At 39.8% G+C, this 14,743-nt stretch overlaps 1 protein-coding gene across 1 annotated transcript in view; it reads right to left on the reverse strand.

The window, feature by feature from the left end:
• Positions 1-1,477: 1,477 nt before the first annotated feature.
• CD99 (CD99 molecule (Xg blood group)) overlaps positions 1,478-14,743 on the reverse strand; it is a 57,335-nt gene continuing 44,069 nt past the window's right edge. Inside the window, exons 7-11 of the mRNA XM_034431433.3 lie at positions 13,439-13,462; positions 12,067-12,093; positions 6,674-6,784; positions 6,403-6,456; positions 1,478-4,710 (exon numbers count right to left, since the gene is read on the reverse strand). Coding sequence (XP_034287324.1) covers positions 4,682-4,710; positions 6,403-6,456; positions 6,674-6,784; positions 12,067-12,093; positions 13,439-13,462 — 245 coding nt within the window. The 3' untranslated portion in view covers positions 1,478-4,681. The remainder of the gene's footprint in view (positions 4,711-6,402; positions 6,457-6,673; positions 6,785-12,066; positions 12,094-13,438; positions 13,463-14,743) is intronic.

Raw genomic sequence — 14,743 nt, forward strand, 5'->3', positions numbered from 1 at the left:
TTCAAAGATATGGCCACCGAAAAAAGTCTTAGGACTACTTTCACATTTATGGCTATTACAATACTCCCATGGTCATATGATCAAAATTTGGATGCTTGTAAGTGGCATGTATTTATGATGGTTGCAGTGTCCCAGGGTCAGGTGGTATCTTTTGTGGCCTTCTGAAAGCAGTCAATGGGGAAGAGTCATTTAACAAGTTACTAACTTAACTGCAGTGATTCACTTAAGAGAGTGTTGGTGAACCTTTTCGGCACCGAGTGCCGAAACAGGAGTGCACGTGTGTACATGATGGAAACTGGAAGAGCAGTGCCAGGAAGATGATCTTCCAGTTTCTGGTGCGCAAATGTGCACTGACCACCTGGTCTTGTGGTTTCTGGTGCACATGTGTGTGCAAGGACCAGCTGGCTAGTGTGCATGCGTGCGTTGGAAACCAGATCGGCTGCCTAGTGCACACATGTGCACCGGGTGGCTCCTCTTCCGGTTTCCAGCACTCCCACACACATGAAGACCAGCTGGCCAGCACACCCGAACCTGGAAGAGCAACAGGCGACTGCTCGTGTGCCTGAAGAGATGGCTCTGTGTGCCACTTCTGGCACGCGTGCCATAGGTTCACCATCATGAACTTAAGAACTGTGGCAAGGTCATAAAATGGGGCAATGCTCACTTAATAACCATCTTGCTAAGCAACAGAAATTCTCTGCTCAATTGTAGCCATATGTGAAGGACTACTTGTATTTATAGCACAAGCACAAACCAACTTTCCATGATTTATAAACTGCAGAATTTAGTAGGGCTACTGCACTTGGATTGCAGAAACTCAAGACAAATAAATAGCAGCAGAGATATAGAAAGTTCCAACCCTTTGCTGGCATCTATCTAATGTTTGTCTATATTTTTGTATTCCTTTTCTGGGAGCCCAAAATTTGAAGCATCATCATACAATTAGCTTTTTTTCATACATCATTATATTTTGTTGCAAAAATTACTTTCTTGAATGGCATTGATTTATCTTCCATAAGATGAACTGATAATTGAACTGATAATCGAATGAATAACAACTATCTTGCTTTGTCTTGGATTGCTTAGCCTTCGCAATCCTCGAAGTGTGAATACATCTGAGAAATAACACCATTTTCTAATTTCTCAATGTAATCGCTACGGTAAACAAAATACCAAAAGTTGTTCAATGTGGCATTCCTAAAAGGAACATATTGTGTTAATGTAGCTGAATTTATACAAATATATTTGACTTGAATCTATCTGAATTAGTCTGTGTTTATCTTGGAATATGTTTGTGCTGGATATTCCGTTACGTGCTATTGAGCTTTTTATCAAAATGGATCCAGGTACCTATCTGGTCAAAAAATAAATATTTCATATTTCATAAACCACTTCTACTTGATTTAGATCCTGAATCCTCTTCTAAAAATAGAAAATTCTATCCCGCAAGGTCATTCTCTCAAAATAATCAGGCAAATAATTTTAGATTTCTTTATTAAAAACAAATGACAAGTTTTAATTACCAAATATTTAGAGATTCTCATAATCTAAAGAGCCATGAATCTATTTAAAAATTAAACATACTGAACTATAGGTATTTTTCATGTAGCGCGCATGAATCATATTGTCAACCCATGGCAATGATTTGCTTTAGAGATGAAAGGCCTAATCATATGCATTCCTTCCAAAGAACAATACCATCTAGTTGAATGGTATTTACATCCAAATACATGCAGAAGTGTAGCCAGGTCTGCACATTCTTACACACATTTACATAGAATATTGTACAGTACTATGTGAAACTTTATTCCAATTTTTTAAAATGTATAGGATACACTATTAAGTGCATATTCCAAACATGTTCTCATTATTTTTATAGCGAAGTCTGAACACACTGGAATAACATGAGAACTCCTTGCTAATGTATTGCAATTGTATCTGCTGGTTCTTTAAGCTTCCCCAGTAGTAGATAGGTGTCTGGATTTGATTATTTAAACTCTGAAGCGAGCTTTCAATTCCAACTAGCCAAACAATTGTCTCCAGGGTTTTGTTTATGATAAATCATGGGGATACTCTCTCATTAGCTGCAGATAAGGACAAGGGAAACAAATGATAAACTGAAAACAAACCATTAGTTGTCTCCTAGCTAGACTGCTGGTGGATGAGGAAAAACAAATAGATGAAGGCATCTTATTCAATAAATCATGCTTAGTTTGCCACAAGTAGTTCGGTGTATTTATGGTTTGAACTAAAGTCTTTCTATTCATTAATAACATGGAAATATCTTTATCAATAGCAATCATTTTTGCATCAGTCCTGGTTCATGAAATAAGGATTATATCAAAATATTGCCACTTAGCAAAAGCTAAATGCAATCATGCACACATTTTTCTTCAAAATGCAGGTTCTTGCTGAATTTATTAAGATTTGGAGCTGAACATATGCTACATTCACATGACTCAAAATTGATATTTGGTTTATTGAAATGCAAAGGGCAACTTAAAAATCCATGCATTGCTTATACAGCTAACTTGTATTTAATTTAAATTGGAAGTTGGCCCAATATTCATGTCTAGAAGGCTATGTATACACATATCACATTATGCAAAGATTTACTTAATTTACTTTGGCATGATGCTTAAGCATGAGTTCCCCTTAATATGGCACCCACATTTCTTAACAGTTTCATTTTTTGTTTTCAGTTTATCACAAATTTAAATATAGTAGGATATTTAACTCAATTTACATAGTCAGTGACCATTTCCAAATCTCCTTTTAATGATACAATATAAAATGCTCAGCTCATATTTCTACTCAATTCATATGTTGGCACTTCAAGGTATTGTACATAAGGCATCTGCAATTGAAGTTTATTATGTATTTTTTGAAAAATATTGCACAAACAAATAAGTCTTTATGAAATGTAAAGCATAGAACTAGAAGGGCACTTATGAACTGTAAGGTAAATTCTGTAATCAGAGGCACATGCAGTTTTAAGTAATTTTAAGCGGCAATTCCATTACTGAAGTTACTTTATTATGGAATAAAGAGCAAAACAAGAGCCAATTATGGACTAATTCACATGCTTATTTAAGTTTATAGTTTAGCAAGGAATGTGCCTGCTCCAGACCTCAACTTTATTCCCCCCTCTGAAAGTAGTAACAAACAGCTCTGACAAGTTACTTTAAAATGGGAGAGTAGCATCCAGCTGCAGATGATTCCCCAAAGTAACTTCCTCAAAATAGTATCACCAAAATTTTGTGGTAGCTTTAAATTATTATAATGCAATTTTATCACTCTTTTAAAAAATCACAGAATTGGAAGGGTTTATTTGGACAAATGTTTTTCAAGCTTGGCATCTGTAAGATGTGCAATTCCCCGAATTCCCAGTCAGAATGCTAACCCTAAGCAAGCTTGACTAAGCAAGCTTAGACCTAGAGTTCCTCCTCCTACCACCACTCCAAAAATCTTAACCTCCCAATACCAAAACATTAATATAAAGAGGCTCCCTTGTTGATCTGACAGTGAGAGAAGGGATGGTACTGTATCCTAATATCATTGTTGCACGTAACCTGTCATAGAAATCCAGGATCCATGTCCCTATCATATTTGGTCATAACTGGCCTAAGAACCTAAGCCACTATATACCTTGGCTATGTTCCCACATTTAATTAAGGCTTACCAATGGCAGATGTTGGCAGTAGGAACTAGGAGGCATTGCAAACATTTCCCACACTAACCCTAAGCAAACTTGATGTAAAGATGATAGATTAATCTTATGGCTATAAAGTGTTTTGGATTTCTTTTTAAGAAAGTATTGTAAAGCCTGTAGGAGCATGGTGTATATTCTTTAAAATCACATTTGTTTTCAGCATTATGCAGCTCAGAAATACAGCCCACTACACACAAGTAATAAACCTTCAGATGCAAACATGTTCAAGATAAGGATTATTTTAAGATTATTTCTGAGTCAAAACTTTAAGGCAACTTAGATTTTTAATGCCTTCAATTCCTATGTACTTGTATACAATGATAAAATTTCAAAAGGTTTGCTAATCAGATAAGGCATTTACTCCATGTCAAATGTTCTAAATGTGACCAACATGCAGAACATGCAGAAAGAAAAATGTTAATGTTTATGAACTGGAAATTCAGGGACAATGGGACTTAGTCCTAAGTCACTTCTTACATATTTATAAGACTGTATTAAGAGCCACTCATCTGATAAGAGCAAACTTGTGCTTCACCTCCAATATCTAAATAGTGGGCCTTATCCATATGGTGTCGTCAAACTGTAATTCGGAGATATCTACAATCAACATAGCTTTCATTAGTGAACAACCTGCCTTAAAGTACTTTACAAGTATACCCATCTCCCTTTTCAAGGTTCTTGCTACAAAAAAAGAAAAGAAAAAAAAAGAGAAAAAAACTTTAATCCAATCAACAAATGCCATAAAAATACATTTGAAAAACAATAATCACCCTGTATACAATTGAACTTCAAAGGATAAATGGTGGATGAAAATATTTTTCATTGATTAGAAACATCACACTTCCTTTCTAAAGATCTTTCAACAGGCCTATTTTAAAGATCTACTATGCAATTTCATGGTGTTGCTCCTTCAGGGGATTATGCAGGCTACAAATCCAGTTTCTGGTCTTTTCTTCATATCAAATTCTGCTATTGTTTCTGCAAAAGTGTACGTTGAACTAAAAGGGGAAAATAATGAAAAAAGTTATATTCTCTGCTACTATGTACTACCTGAACAGACAGAAGATGAAAAACATATAGGCCACAACAGAAAGTTGTTATAGCTCATGCTACGTATAATACTTAAAAACCTCCAAGCAGGCTAACATCTTTTCCATCCTTATAGATAGAGATCTCCCCTTTTTATTTATAAAAACACTTAAATAACAAACATCCAACTATTAATATCAGCTTAAATAACAAATAAACAAGCTATTAATTGGGGTTGAACTGCTTAAAAATTACAGATGAAGAATTACGAAAGGCAAAATCATATTTCACTACTTGAAGTCCAGTACAATATTTCAACAGTTACATTTTATCCCACTTAAGGAAGGAAACCATAAAGATATAGGTACAGCTCTTTTTTATTTTCATATTTGTCTTTTGAAATCGGTGAGCTTAAGACACACTATTATTTGGCCTTTTAACATAGCAAATTCTCTGGTGCAAAGTCATTATTCTTGACCCACTAAAAGAAAACTGCTGTCAAGCTTCTGATTCATTTCAGCCATAGCCAACTTATAATTGTATGTATAATTACAAGTATTAATTTTTCCAGTTGATGTTGTAATCCTGAACACACTCGGAAGTAAGCATCACTAAATGCATTTAGTCCTTAAACAGATTGTCCTAAGAAAGTATTTAATACTTTAAGTATTTAAAGAAAGAGCAAACTGCTTGTCCAAGGTTGTCTACTCTCTTCCTTTTTTTCCTCAATTAGGTGGGTTGTAAAATATTGCCAAAATCTGTCACTCACTTTCCTTTAAAGACTGTGAGTCTGAGGCATAATTGTAAATGAAGAGGATTGTGGTTAGTGCTTTCCTTATTTTAAAGTTAAAAATAAACAAAAAGTCAAGACAGAAAGGGCAGCTTTGCCTCTATTTTCTTTAGATTAAATGTAACCACTTGGCCTTTATTATCATTCCCAGTTCCATTATTTCTTTATGGCAATTATTCCTTTTACTTTAGACATTTTCTTCATTAAAAAAAATCCTAAAAAGACTTATATTTCCTAATTTCTGACATATCAGGATTCTTAGATTTCAGGATTCTGATTAAACATTGAAAACAACATTAGGAAAAGTTTTTAATATGCTAGAGAAAAGCTGTAAGTAAAGATAAAATGATAAAGGACAAGTATGAATATATAAATAAATCTGGATTCTCTATGACTTGAAGATTGTTTGAAACTTTGCAAAGTGACAAACAAATGAAGAAAAGATTCCTACAATCTTCTGTGGAAGGAGCAAAATGAAACCTAATTATAATAGCCTGAGCTTTGTTTTACATGTAGTAATTATGTCTGGTTAAATCTAGTCTGAGCAATGCTTAGTATATTTACTATCAAATTCAAACGAGATTAAATAGCTCCATGCAAATTTCCAAGAGCCTATTTCAATGGTCTTGGTCCAGTCAGTTCTCTTAACTGAGCTAACTGTATCTAATCTACAATACAAAAATTAGCAATAAAAGAAAATGATTCACTATGTTGAAGAAAATGTTTTTTTCCCCCTTAAATGGGGCACTGTAGGTGTGGCTTGATAAAATTACCTAGGTGGGAAGCTGCACAAAATCACAAATATAAGCCATTTTTGCAGGTGAAGAAAGGTGTATATGTAATTTTTAAAAGCTCTTTATTATGACCTTACCAGCTGGTGCTGCATGTGCTCCCTGCTGGCTTTCCACAGGAATGTTTTCTTGATCTGTAGAAACAAGCTCAATTAAAATACCTTACGTTCATGTATCTTCAGTTCAGTCTTGAATAGAGTAATATTCTACATCCACAGTTTATTTCAAATTTCCATTGAGCTTTTCATTATTTTGGGAACCATCCAATGTCAATGTAGTTAAATCAATTATTTTAGGAGATTTTACAACCCCAACTTTTTGGGGTTTCAAGTCAAGTTGGCTGTAACTTACCGCTTTGTTTGAAGCAAAGCTTCTTCTTCTGGTATGCTATAAAACTTGAAACCGCTCCAGCTATTGCTACTACAACGGAACTAATAATGCCAGCTAGCATGCCTGGAGAATCTGTGAAAAGAATTTTCCCAATTAGAAATTATTATTATTATTTTTTAGCAAATGATGAGAACATGACAGAACAGAAGTAAACATATATACATAGTCCACGTTATTAGAAGTAAAATTTCTATGGGGGTATGGCAGTGTTCTCATAATTGGCTGTCTAATTCAGCTACCCAAGCGATTGCCTCTGGCATTGCTTCATGCAGATTTTCTAGGGAACCAGGGAATGCACATTATGGGCAATCCTGCGCAATATGTTTAATAGTTTGCATATTAGCACCACAACAAGGGGGACCTTTCCATCCCCACTGATCCTGGGCAGAAGCACTTCTTCCAATATCACACTTAATTTCGTTCAATTTCAATCAGATAAAGCAAGGCAGGTCAAAACCAGGTAGTTTGGTAGAGGGATCACTAATGGTCAGAAAGTACCTAAGAATGCTCTCTCCAAGGCATTCTCAGGGTTAAACTGGGTAGATGTTGAGTGATTAGCTTAACATCAGGATTTCAATCTTGTGAAGGGCTGTGCATTATCCTGGTAAATGAGGAGGGCCTTGTTGTTCAGCATCCTTGACTACAGCTGAATTGTATTCTAATGTGGAGTGGTATGATATTGCTAAGTACTAAGTGCACAGGAGTAGGATGCAATGTGTCAGAGATGATATGTATTGTCTGGTGGAGTTGGACAGTGACCATTTTGATGTGGGAGCTATTAAGCCACATGCTGGCACAATATTCAGCTGTGGAATAAACCAAATCCGAGGCTGTTGTTTGTAGGATGTTAGCATCAGCACCCCAGGATGTTCCAGCCAGTCTGTTCAGTAAATTGTTGCAGCTTTTCAATTTCATGGCTGTTTTTTTCTCGATGTTGCCAGAAGCTTAGTAATCTCTCCAGTGTTAACCCAGGAAGTTCAGATAATTATTACATTTTAAAATACAGTTCTGGAATTTCACTGAAGGTTGGTAATTTGCATATCTATTGCTGATGTGGAATGTGGCGACTTTTGTTTTTGTTAGGCTTGATTGGAGACAGCATTTTTTGAAGTAGTCATCTAGCTTCTGGATGTCCTTTCTATCACTGAAGTTGGTTCTTTGGACTGTGAGATTGATATCATCGGCATAAATAAATTTCCAAGAAACGTTTCAGGCAGGTTATGGATGTACAAGTTAAAAAGAGCAGGGGATAACACTGATCCTTGTGGTTGTCTGTTATTCAATTTATGATATCTGCGTCTCTTTAATTCTGTGAAAAACTTAAAAGAACCTGTTATTCAACATGTTGTCAATCAAGGTACAACAAGGTATAATCTTGATTAATTTGAGAAGTCTTTCTCTCCAGACAGTATTCTAGGCCATTGAGACATCAGGAAAAACAGAGACATTTTTCATTTTCTTTTGGAATCCACTCTCCAGGTAGGAAATTAATACAATGACTTGATTGCTACGATCACGTTTGGGATGAAATCAAGTTTATTCTACTTGGATTACAGATTCTACTGCGAGGGCTATTCTGTTTAACACAAGTCTTTCTAAAAGTTTGTAGATAACTGTTGTGGCCTTTTGGCCACTGGCCCCTCCAGCTACCGAATCAGATGAGGAGGCGGCATGGGAGTCAGGGCCAGCATCAAGGCAACCTGAGAGCTCTGAGGGGCAAGAGGAAATGGAGCTGTCAGAGATAGAGACAGAGGCAGAGCCTGGGCTGTCCATCAGCCCTCAGATGGAGAGTCAACAGCCCCCAGGTCTTGAGGTGGAGGAGGAGAGGAGGAACAGCTGGGTTGAGTGCCTGACGCGCAAATCAGAGGTGGGTTTCAGCAGGTTCTGACCAGTTCTGGAGAAGACATTTTGAGTAATTCAGGTAGCAGACATTTTGAGTAATTCAGAGAACCGGTAATAAAAATGCTGACTGGCCCCATCCCCATCTATTCTCTGCCGCCCGAGTCCCACCAATTAGATGGATCCGCCCCAGGCGCCTGATGGATCCTGATAGGTTCCAGACGGAGCTTGGGCCATTTCCTGAGGATCTAGCACATGACTCGGCCGAGGACCTGGTAGCCGCCTGGGATCGGGCGGCTGGTGGGGCCTTGGACCGAGTTGTGCCTTTGCGGCCTCTGACCCGATGCCGATCCCGTGCGGCTCCTTGGTTTACTGAGGAGCTGAGGGAAATGAAGCGCCGGAAAAGACGCCTGGAGAGCGGTTGGAGGGCCAGTCTCGCTGAATCTGATCGAACACTGGTAAGGTCGCATATTAAGGCCTACCTAGTGGCGATAGAGACGGCAAAGTCTAACTACTTTTCCGCCTCTATTGCGTCATCAGGGAATCGTCCGGCTGCCCTGTTTAGGGTGACCCGCGCCCTGCTCCATCCAGGAGTGCGGGAGGATCCCTTAGAAGGCAGGGCGGAGGATTTCGGACAATACCTGTATGACAAAATCGCCCAGATCCGGGGGGATTTGGACTCTGACTGGGTAGATCAGGGCAGGGTGACGAGGAATAGTCTTGAGAATGTTATCTGGGAGGAGTTTGATGCTGTGACTCCTGATGATGTGGACAGGATTTTGGGGAGACTTAGTGCGGCCACATGTTTACTGGACCCGTGTCCCTCCTGGTTGGTACTGGCTTCCCGGGAGGTTACACGAGGCTGGCTCCAGGGTGTTATCAACGCTTCGTTGAGTGAGGGTTACTTCCCCACCGCCTTGAAAGAGGCGGTGGTGAGGCCTCTCCTCAAGAAGCCGTCCCTGGATCCGGCAATATTGGCCAACTATCGTCCTGTCTCCAACCTTCGCTTTATGGCGAAGGTTGTTGAGAGTGTGGTCGCACGACAGTTTCCGCAATTCCTGGAGGAAACATCTTATCTAGATCCGTTCCAGTCGGGTTTCAGGTCTGGGCACAGCACAGAAACGGCATTGGTCGCGTTGGTTGATGATCTCTGGAGGGCTCGGGACAGGGGTTGTTCCTCTGTTCTGGTCCTGTTAGACCTCTCAGCGGCTTTTGATACCATCGACCATGGTATCATGCTGCACCGGCTGGAAGAGTTGGGGGTGGGAGGCACCGTGTTGCGGTGGTTCTCCTCCTTTCTCTCCGACCGGTCGCAGTTTGTGTTGGCAGGGGGGCAGAGGTCGACCTCGAGGCCTCTCATTTGTGGAGTGCCGCAGGGATCGGTCCTCTCGCCCCTTCTGTTCAACATTTATGTGAAGCCGCTGGGTGAGATCATCCGTGGCTTTGGGGTGAGATACCACCAGTACGCTGATGACACCCAGCTGTACATCTCCACCCCAGGCCACCCCAACGATGCCCTTGAAGTGATGTCCCAGTGCCTGGAGGCTGTACGGGTCTGGATGGGGAGGAACAGGCTCAAGCTCAACCCTTCCAAGACTGAGTGGCTGTGGCTCCCGGCATCCCGATATAGTCAGTTGACTCCATCACTGACTATTGGGGGCGAGTCATTGGCCCCCACAGAGAGGGCTCGCAATCTGGGAGTCCTCCTGGATATGCAGCTGTCCTTGGAGGAACATCTGACGGCTGTAACCAGGGGGACCTTTTGTCAGGTTCGCCTGATTCGCCAGTTGCGGCCCTTTCTTGATCGGGATTCCCTGTGCACAGTCACTCATGCCCTCGTCACCTCTCGCCTTGACTACTGCAACGCTCTCTACATGGGGCTCCCCTTGAGGAGCACCCGGAGGCTCCAGCTGGTCCAGAACGCAGCAGCGCGGGTAGTGACGGGAGCAGCATGGCGCTCCCATGTAACACCGCTCCTGCGCGAGCTGCACTGGCTCCCAGTTGTCTTCCGGGTGCGCTTCAAGGTGTTGGTTATCACCTTTAAAGCGCTCCATGGCATAGGGCCTAGCTATCTGCGAGACCGCCTGCTGCTACCGACGACCTCCCAGCGACCCGTGCGCTCCCACAGAGAGGGCCTCCTCGGGGTGCCATCAGCCAAACAATGCAGGCTGGTGACCCCCAGGGGGAGGGCCTTCTCTGTGGGGGCACCCACCCTCTGGAATCAGCTCCCCCCAGAGATAAGGAGAATCCAAGACCTCAGTGCCTTCCGTCGCGCCCTTAAAACCCATTTATTTAAACAAGCCGGGCTGGCTTAAGATGAAATTTTTAACTGTTTTTAAATGTTTTAAACGTTTTTAATTGGTAAATGAGTTTTAATTGGGCCAAATTTATATATCTTTTAATTGTTTTTAATATTTGTTCTGCATGTTTTTTTTAATCTGGCTGTACACCGCCCTGAGTCCTTAGGGAGAAGGGCGGTATAGAAATCCAATATAAAATAAAAATAAAATAAAAATAAAATAAATGGGGAATTTGCAGTAACCTTCCCCTGGAGTGGGGTGGGAATGGAGATTTTACAGTATCCTTCCCCTGCCACGCCCACCAAGCAATGCCACGCCCACAGGACCGGTAATAAAAAATTTTGAAGCCCACCACTGGCACAGATATGCAGAAGGCAGAGGAGAGGAGAGCAGTGGAAATCTATGAGGCGATCCTTGGGAGCCACCAATGCTAGCAAAGCCCCACCCTAGCTCTGGGGATAAACTTGTCATACCACCCCACATTCAAAGACTGGGCAGGGGGCGGAGATAAATAGGTGTGGCAGACAACTATTCACCTCCCTGCTAGACAGACTAGTTAGCCTGCTGTGTGTGTGAGAGAGAGACTTTTTGCTGGGGCTGCTGGGGCTCCTAATAAAGGAATCATTGATTTAACTACAGAGGGTTTGTCATGTTTGGGAGACGGGTCAGAACAGTAACACAGAGAAGAGTAATTGGCTGTAACTTTAGAGAAGGTTGGATTCTTCCCTGGTTTCAAAATTGCAATAATTTTGGTCTTCTTGAATATAGGAGGAAGCCATCCTTAGTATAGCATGGAACTAAAAAACGAAGCAAGCCTACGTTTAGTTGCTGGTCCACTGTTCTTTAGTATTTCTGGGAACATACCATCAAATCCTTCAGCTTTTATAAAGAATCCAGCCTCCTCTACACTTTTTCTGGTGTAAATGGGCATATAAAGCATGTGGTGGAAGATCATGCTTCAGTAGTCTAAGTTCAGATCTAATTTATCTGGAAAATTTCTTATAACTTCTTGTCCTTGAAGTAGAGACGAGATGGTTAGCTATGGATTTCACGTGATGGTAAAATGTTTTCTCGATGATACGGATGAGGAGTCCAATTTTCAGATAAGGGACCAAGCTTAAAAAAGTTTCCCCCAATTAGAAATTTAACTTTATCTGCCAAGGAACATTCAAAATGTGGGGAAAGTTAGAACAAGGGATTAAAAGAAATACTTACCTGTTTTAGCTCCAGAATCATCCCCACCTTTAACCAAAGAATAGTTGGTTAAAGAAGGTTTATTACATATTATAAAGTCATGCTGTATAAGACAGAAAATGGGCTACTTTTGTTACAAAGTAAAGTAGAAACCAGGTTTTTTTATGAACTAACCTTGATGTATGTTTGAAATCAGGAGATCTTCCAAACATTTCAGTTCAAATGGGATGTTTCATATTTGAAACAGTTTAAATCAGTATGTTCTAAGTCCCATGCTTAAAACCAAGCCTTAAGCCTTCCTGTATACTGCATGTACAGAGTATAGTATTTTTTGCTGAAGTGTTGCTCATTATTGTAATTACTCAGAGATGTTCCAATATGTTTGGTTATAAGCTATTTTTAAAGTTAAAACTTTTAAATTTCTTACATGAATTATCCACCACAAAATTGTAGAAATGAACTTAACTCTCCTTCTAACAGCAGGAATTTAGAATAAAATGTGTTTGATAACTTAGCTTGAATTTGAGTTGTAAGGGCAAATGGCATGCCACTAAATAGCAAAAATACTACTTACACATAAAGCATGTAGTAGAAATAATATTTTCAGTTGTGCAATTAAACTAATATATTTAATTCTCAACTGAAGTACCTCTGATGGATTACAGTCACCTCAAATTAATATGGCAAAATAAGGCACTAAATTAACTATTATGTTTGCTCAGAAGGCAGACCATTGTTTCAATTATATAGGAAGAAGCAATATCACTGTCTAGTTTCAGTTTTCAGTTATATTCTTATTTCATCTATTTTTTGCACAAAACTTTTATTTATGATGAAAATATTTTGCCAGGGTTGTTAGAATCAAAGCTGATTTAATAAGTCATAATAGTCATACATGCCATACATTCTATGCTGTGGCTCTGTCAATTCTATTTTTTTCAAATTTCCTTTTATACTTGATATAGCATGTTTGCGAGTAACAATGAAATAAAGTCTATGTGTCTGATTACTGTGGCTGCTTGACAACCAATGTCCTGTTAAACATACAGTATATTATGCTTTTTGTTTTAATAAACATTACTAAATAGGTTATGAAATGAATAAGATACAGCTTATATGAATTAAAAAAATCCTGTTCTGTACCTGCCTATAAAATATTAAGGACTGCCATTACATTATTAAAAAACATGATGGCTTTTTTAATTGACTTTCATTTTAAATGAAAAAGTTCACAATCCTGGGAGGAAGATTTTACTAAATCATTAATCCATGTGCACCTCAAAAACAAATTAATACAGTAAGAAAACTGATGCAGTAAGAAGAATCTGATGCACCAATTTGAAGAAGAGTTTAGTGCAAGAAAAGAAACATATGTTCGTAACAGCCTACATACCTGAGGAAGGGTTCGAAGGATAGTCTAGATTTAAAAAAAAGTGTATAATAATAGTATGAGAAGCAACAGTCACATTATGCTTGAAACACTCAAATTATGCTATTATGAGATAACTGAGAATCAAATAATAAGTTTCTATTAGTTGTACATGCAAACCTACACATGAAACCAGGAGCTGGTCGTACAGAGTAGCAATACAAGTAGACTTGGTTTAATGGTCTATCTATATTGCTTGTACAGATATTATTATTATTATTATTATTATTATTTTTTAATTTGATTTATATGCCGCCCTTCTCCGGAGACTCAGGGCGGCTTACAATGCACTAAGCAAAAGCCTTCATACTTTTGTATATTTATACAAAGTCAGCTTATTGCCCCCACAACTGGCTCCTCAATTTACCTACCTTAGAAAGGATAGAAGGCTGAGTCAACCTTGAGCTTGGTGAGATTCAAACCTGCAGTAATTGCAGGCAGCTGGTGTTAATAACACGGTGCTTTAGACCACTGTACTACCAAGGCTATTTATAGTATTACCAGGACAGGGGTGGCACAGTGGTTAGAATGCAGTATTGCAGGCTAATTCAGCTCACTGCCAGGAGTTCAATTCTCACTGGCTCAAGGTTGACTCAGCCTTCCATCCTTCTGAGGTCAGTAAAATGAAGACTCAGATTGTTGGGAATAATATGCTGACTCTGCAAACTGCTTAGAGAGTGCTGTAAAGCCCTGTGAAGTGGTATATAAGGCTATGTGCTATTGCTATTACAACAATAAGAACAGAATAACTTTGTGATCAGCCCTCGCATTTGAAGTTTGTAAAGCAAAGGATAGCTAAGCTAAGCATACAGGTAATACCAAGGTTATGAGCGTTCCCTTAGAGAACGTTCAAAGTTACGCGATAAGTGCCCCCTAGTGTTTGCAAACAAGTCCTGAAACTACGAATATTGCAGCACCACAGCAGTTGTTCGCCTTTACAAACAATCACAGAGGCTGTGCAACATTCGTCCTACACACCTCTCCTGGCCTGTTGCAGCTGAAATGGAGTTTCCGAGTGCTGGATCCACCCCTCAGAAACTCCATTTTGGCCTGCAACAGGGGGAAGACCCAAATGGAGCATCAGAGAGGCAGATTCGCCCCTCAGGAGCTCCATTTCAGCCAGCAATCTGCCGGGAGAGGCCTGCGGAGGCCCTAATGGAACTACAGAGGGGCGCACGTGGTTAAGAGGCAGTAGAGGAGACTGCTTGTTAGATTTTCACAAGGTAAGCGATCTGGCGCAGCAGGTTGGGTGGGGGGGAAGCATGAGGT

The sequence above is a fragment of the Pantherophis guttatus genome, chromosome 5, assembly GCF_059756535.1.
Source record: "Pantherophis guttatus breed Tessera chromosome 5, ASM5975653v1, whole genome shotgun sequence".
Taxonomy (NCBI): Eukaryota; Metazoa; Chordata; class Lepidosauria; order Squamata; family Colubridae; genus Pantherophis; species Pantherophis guttatus.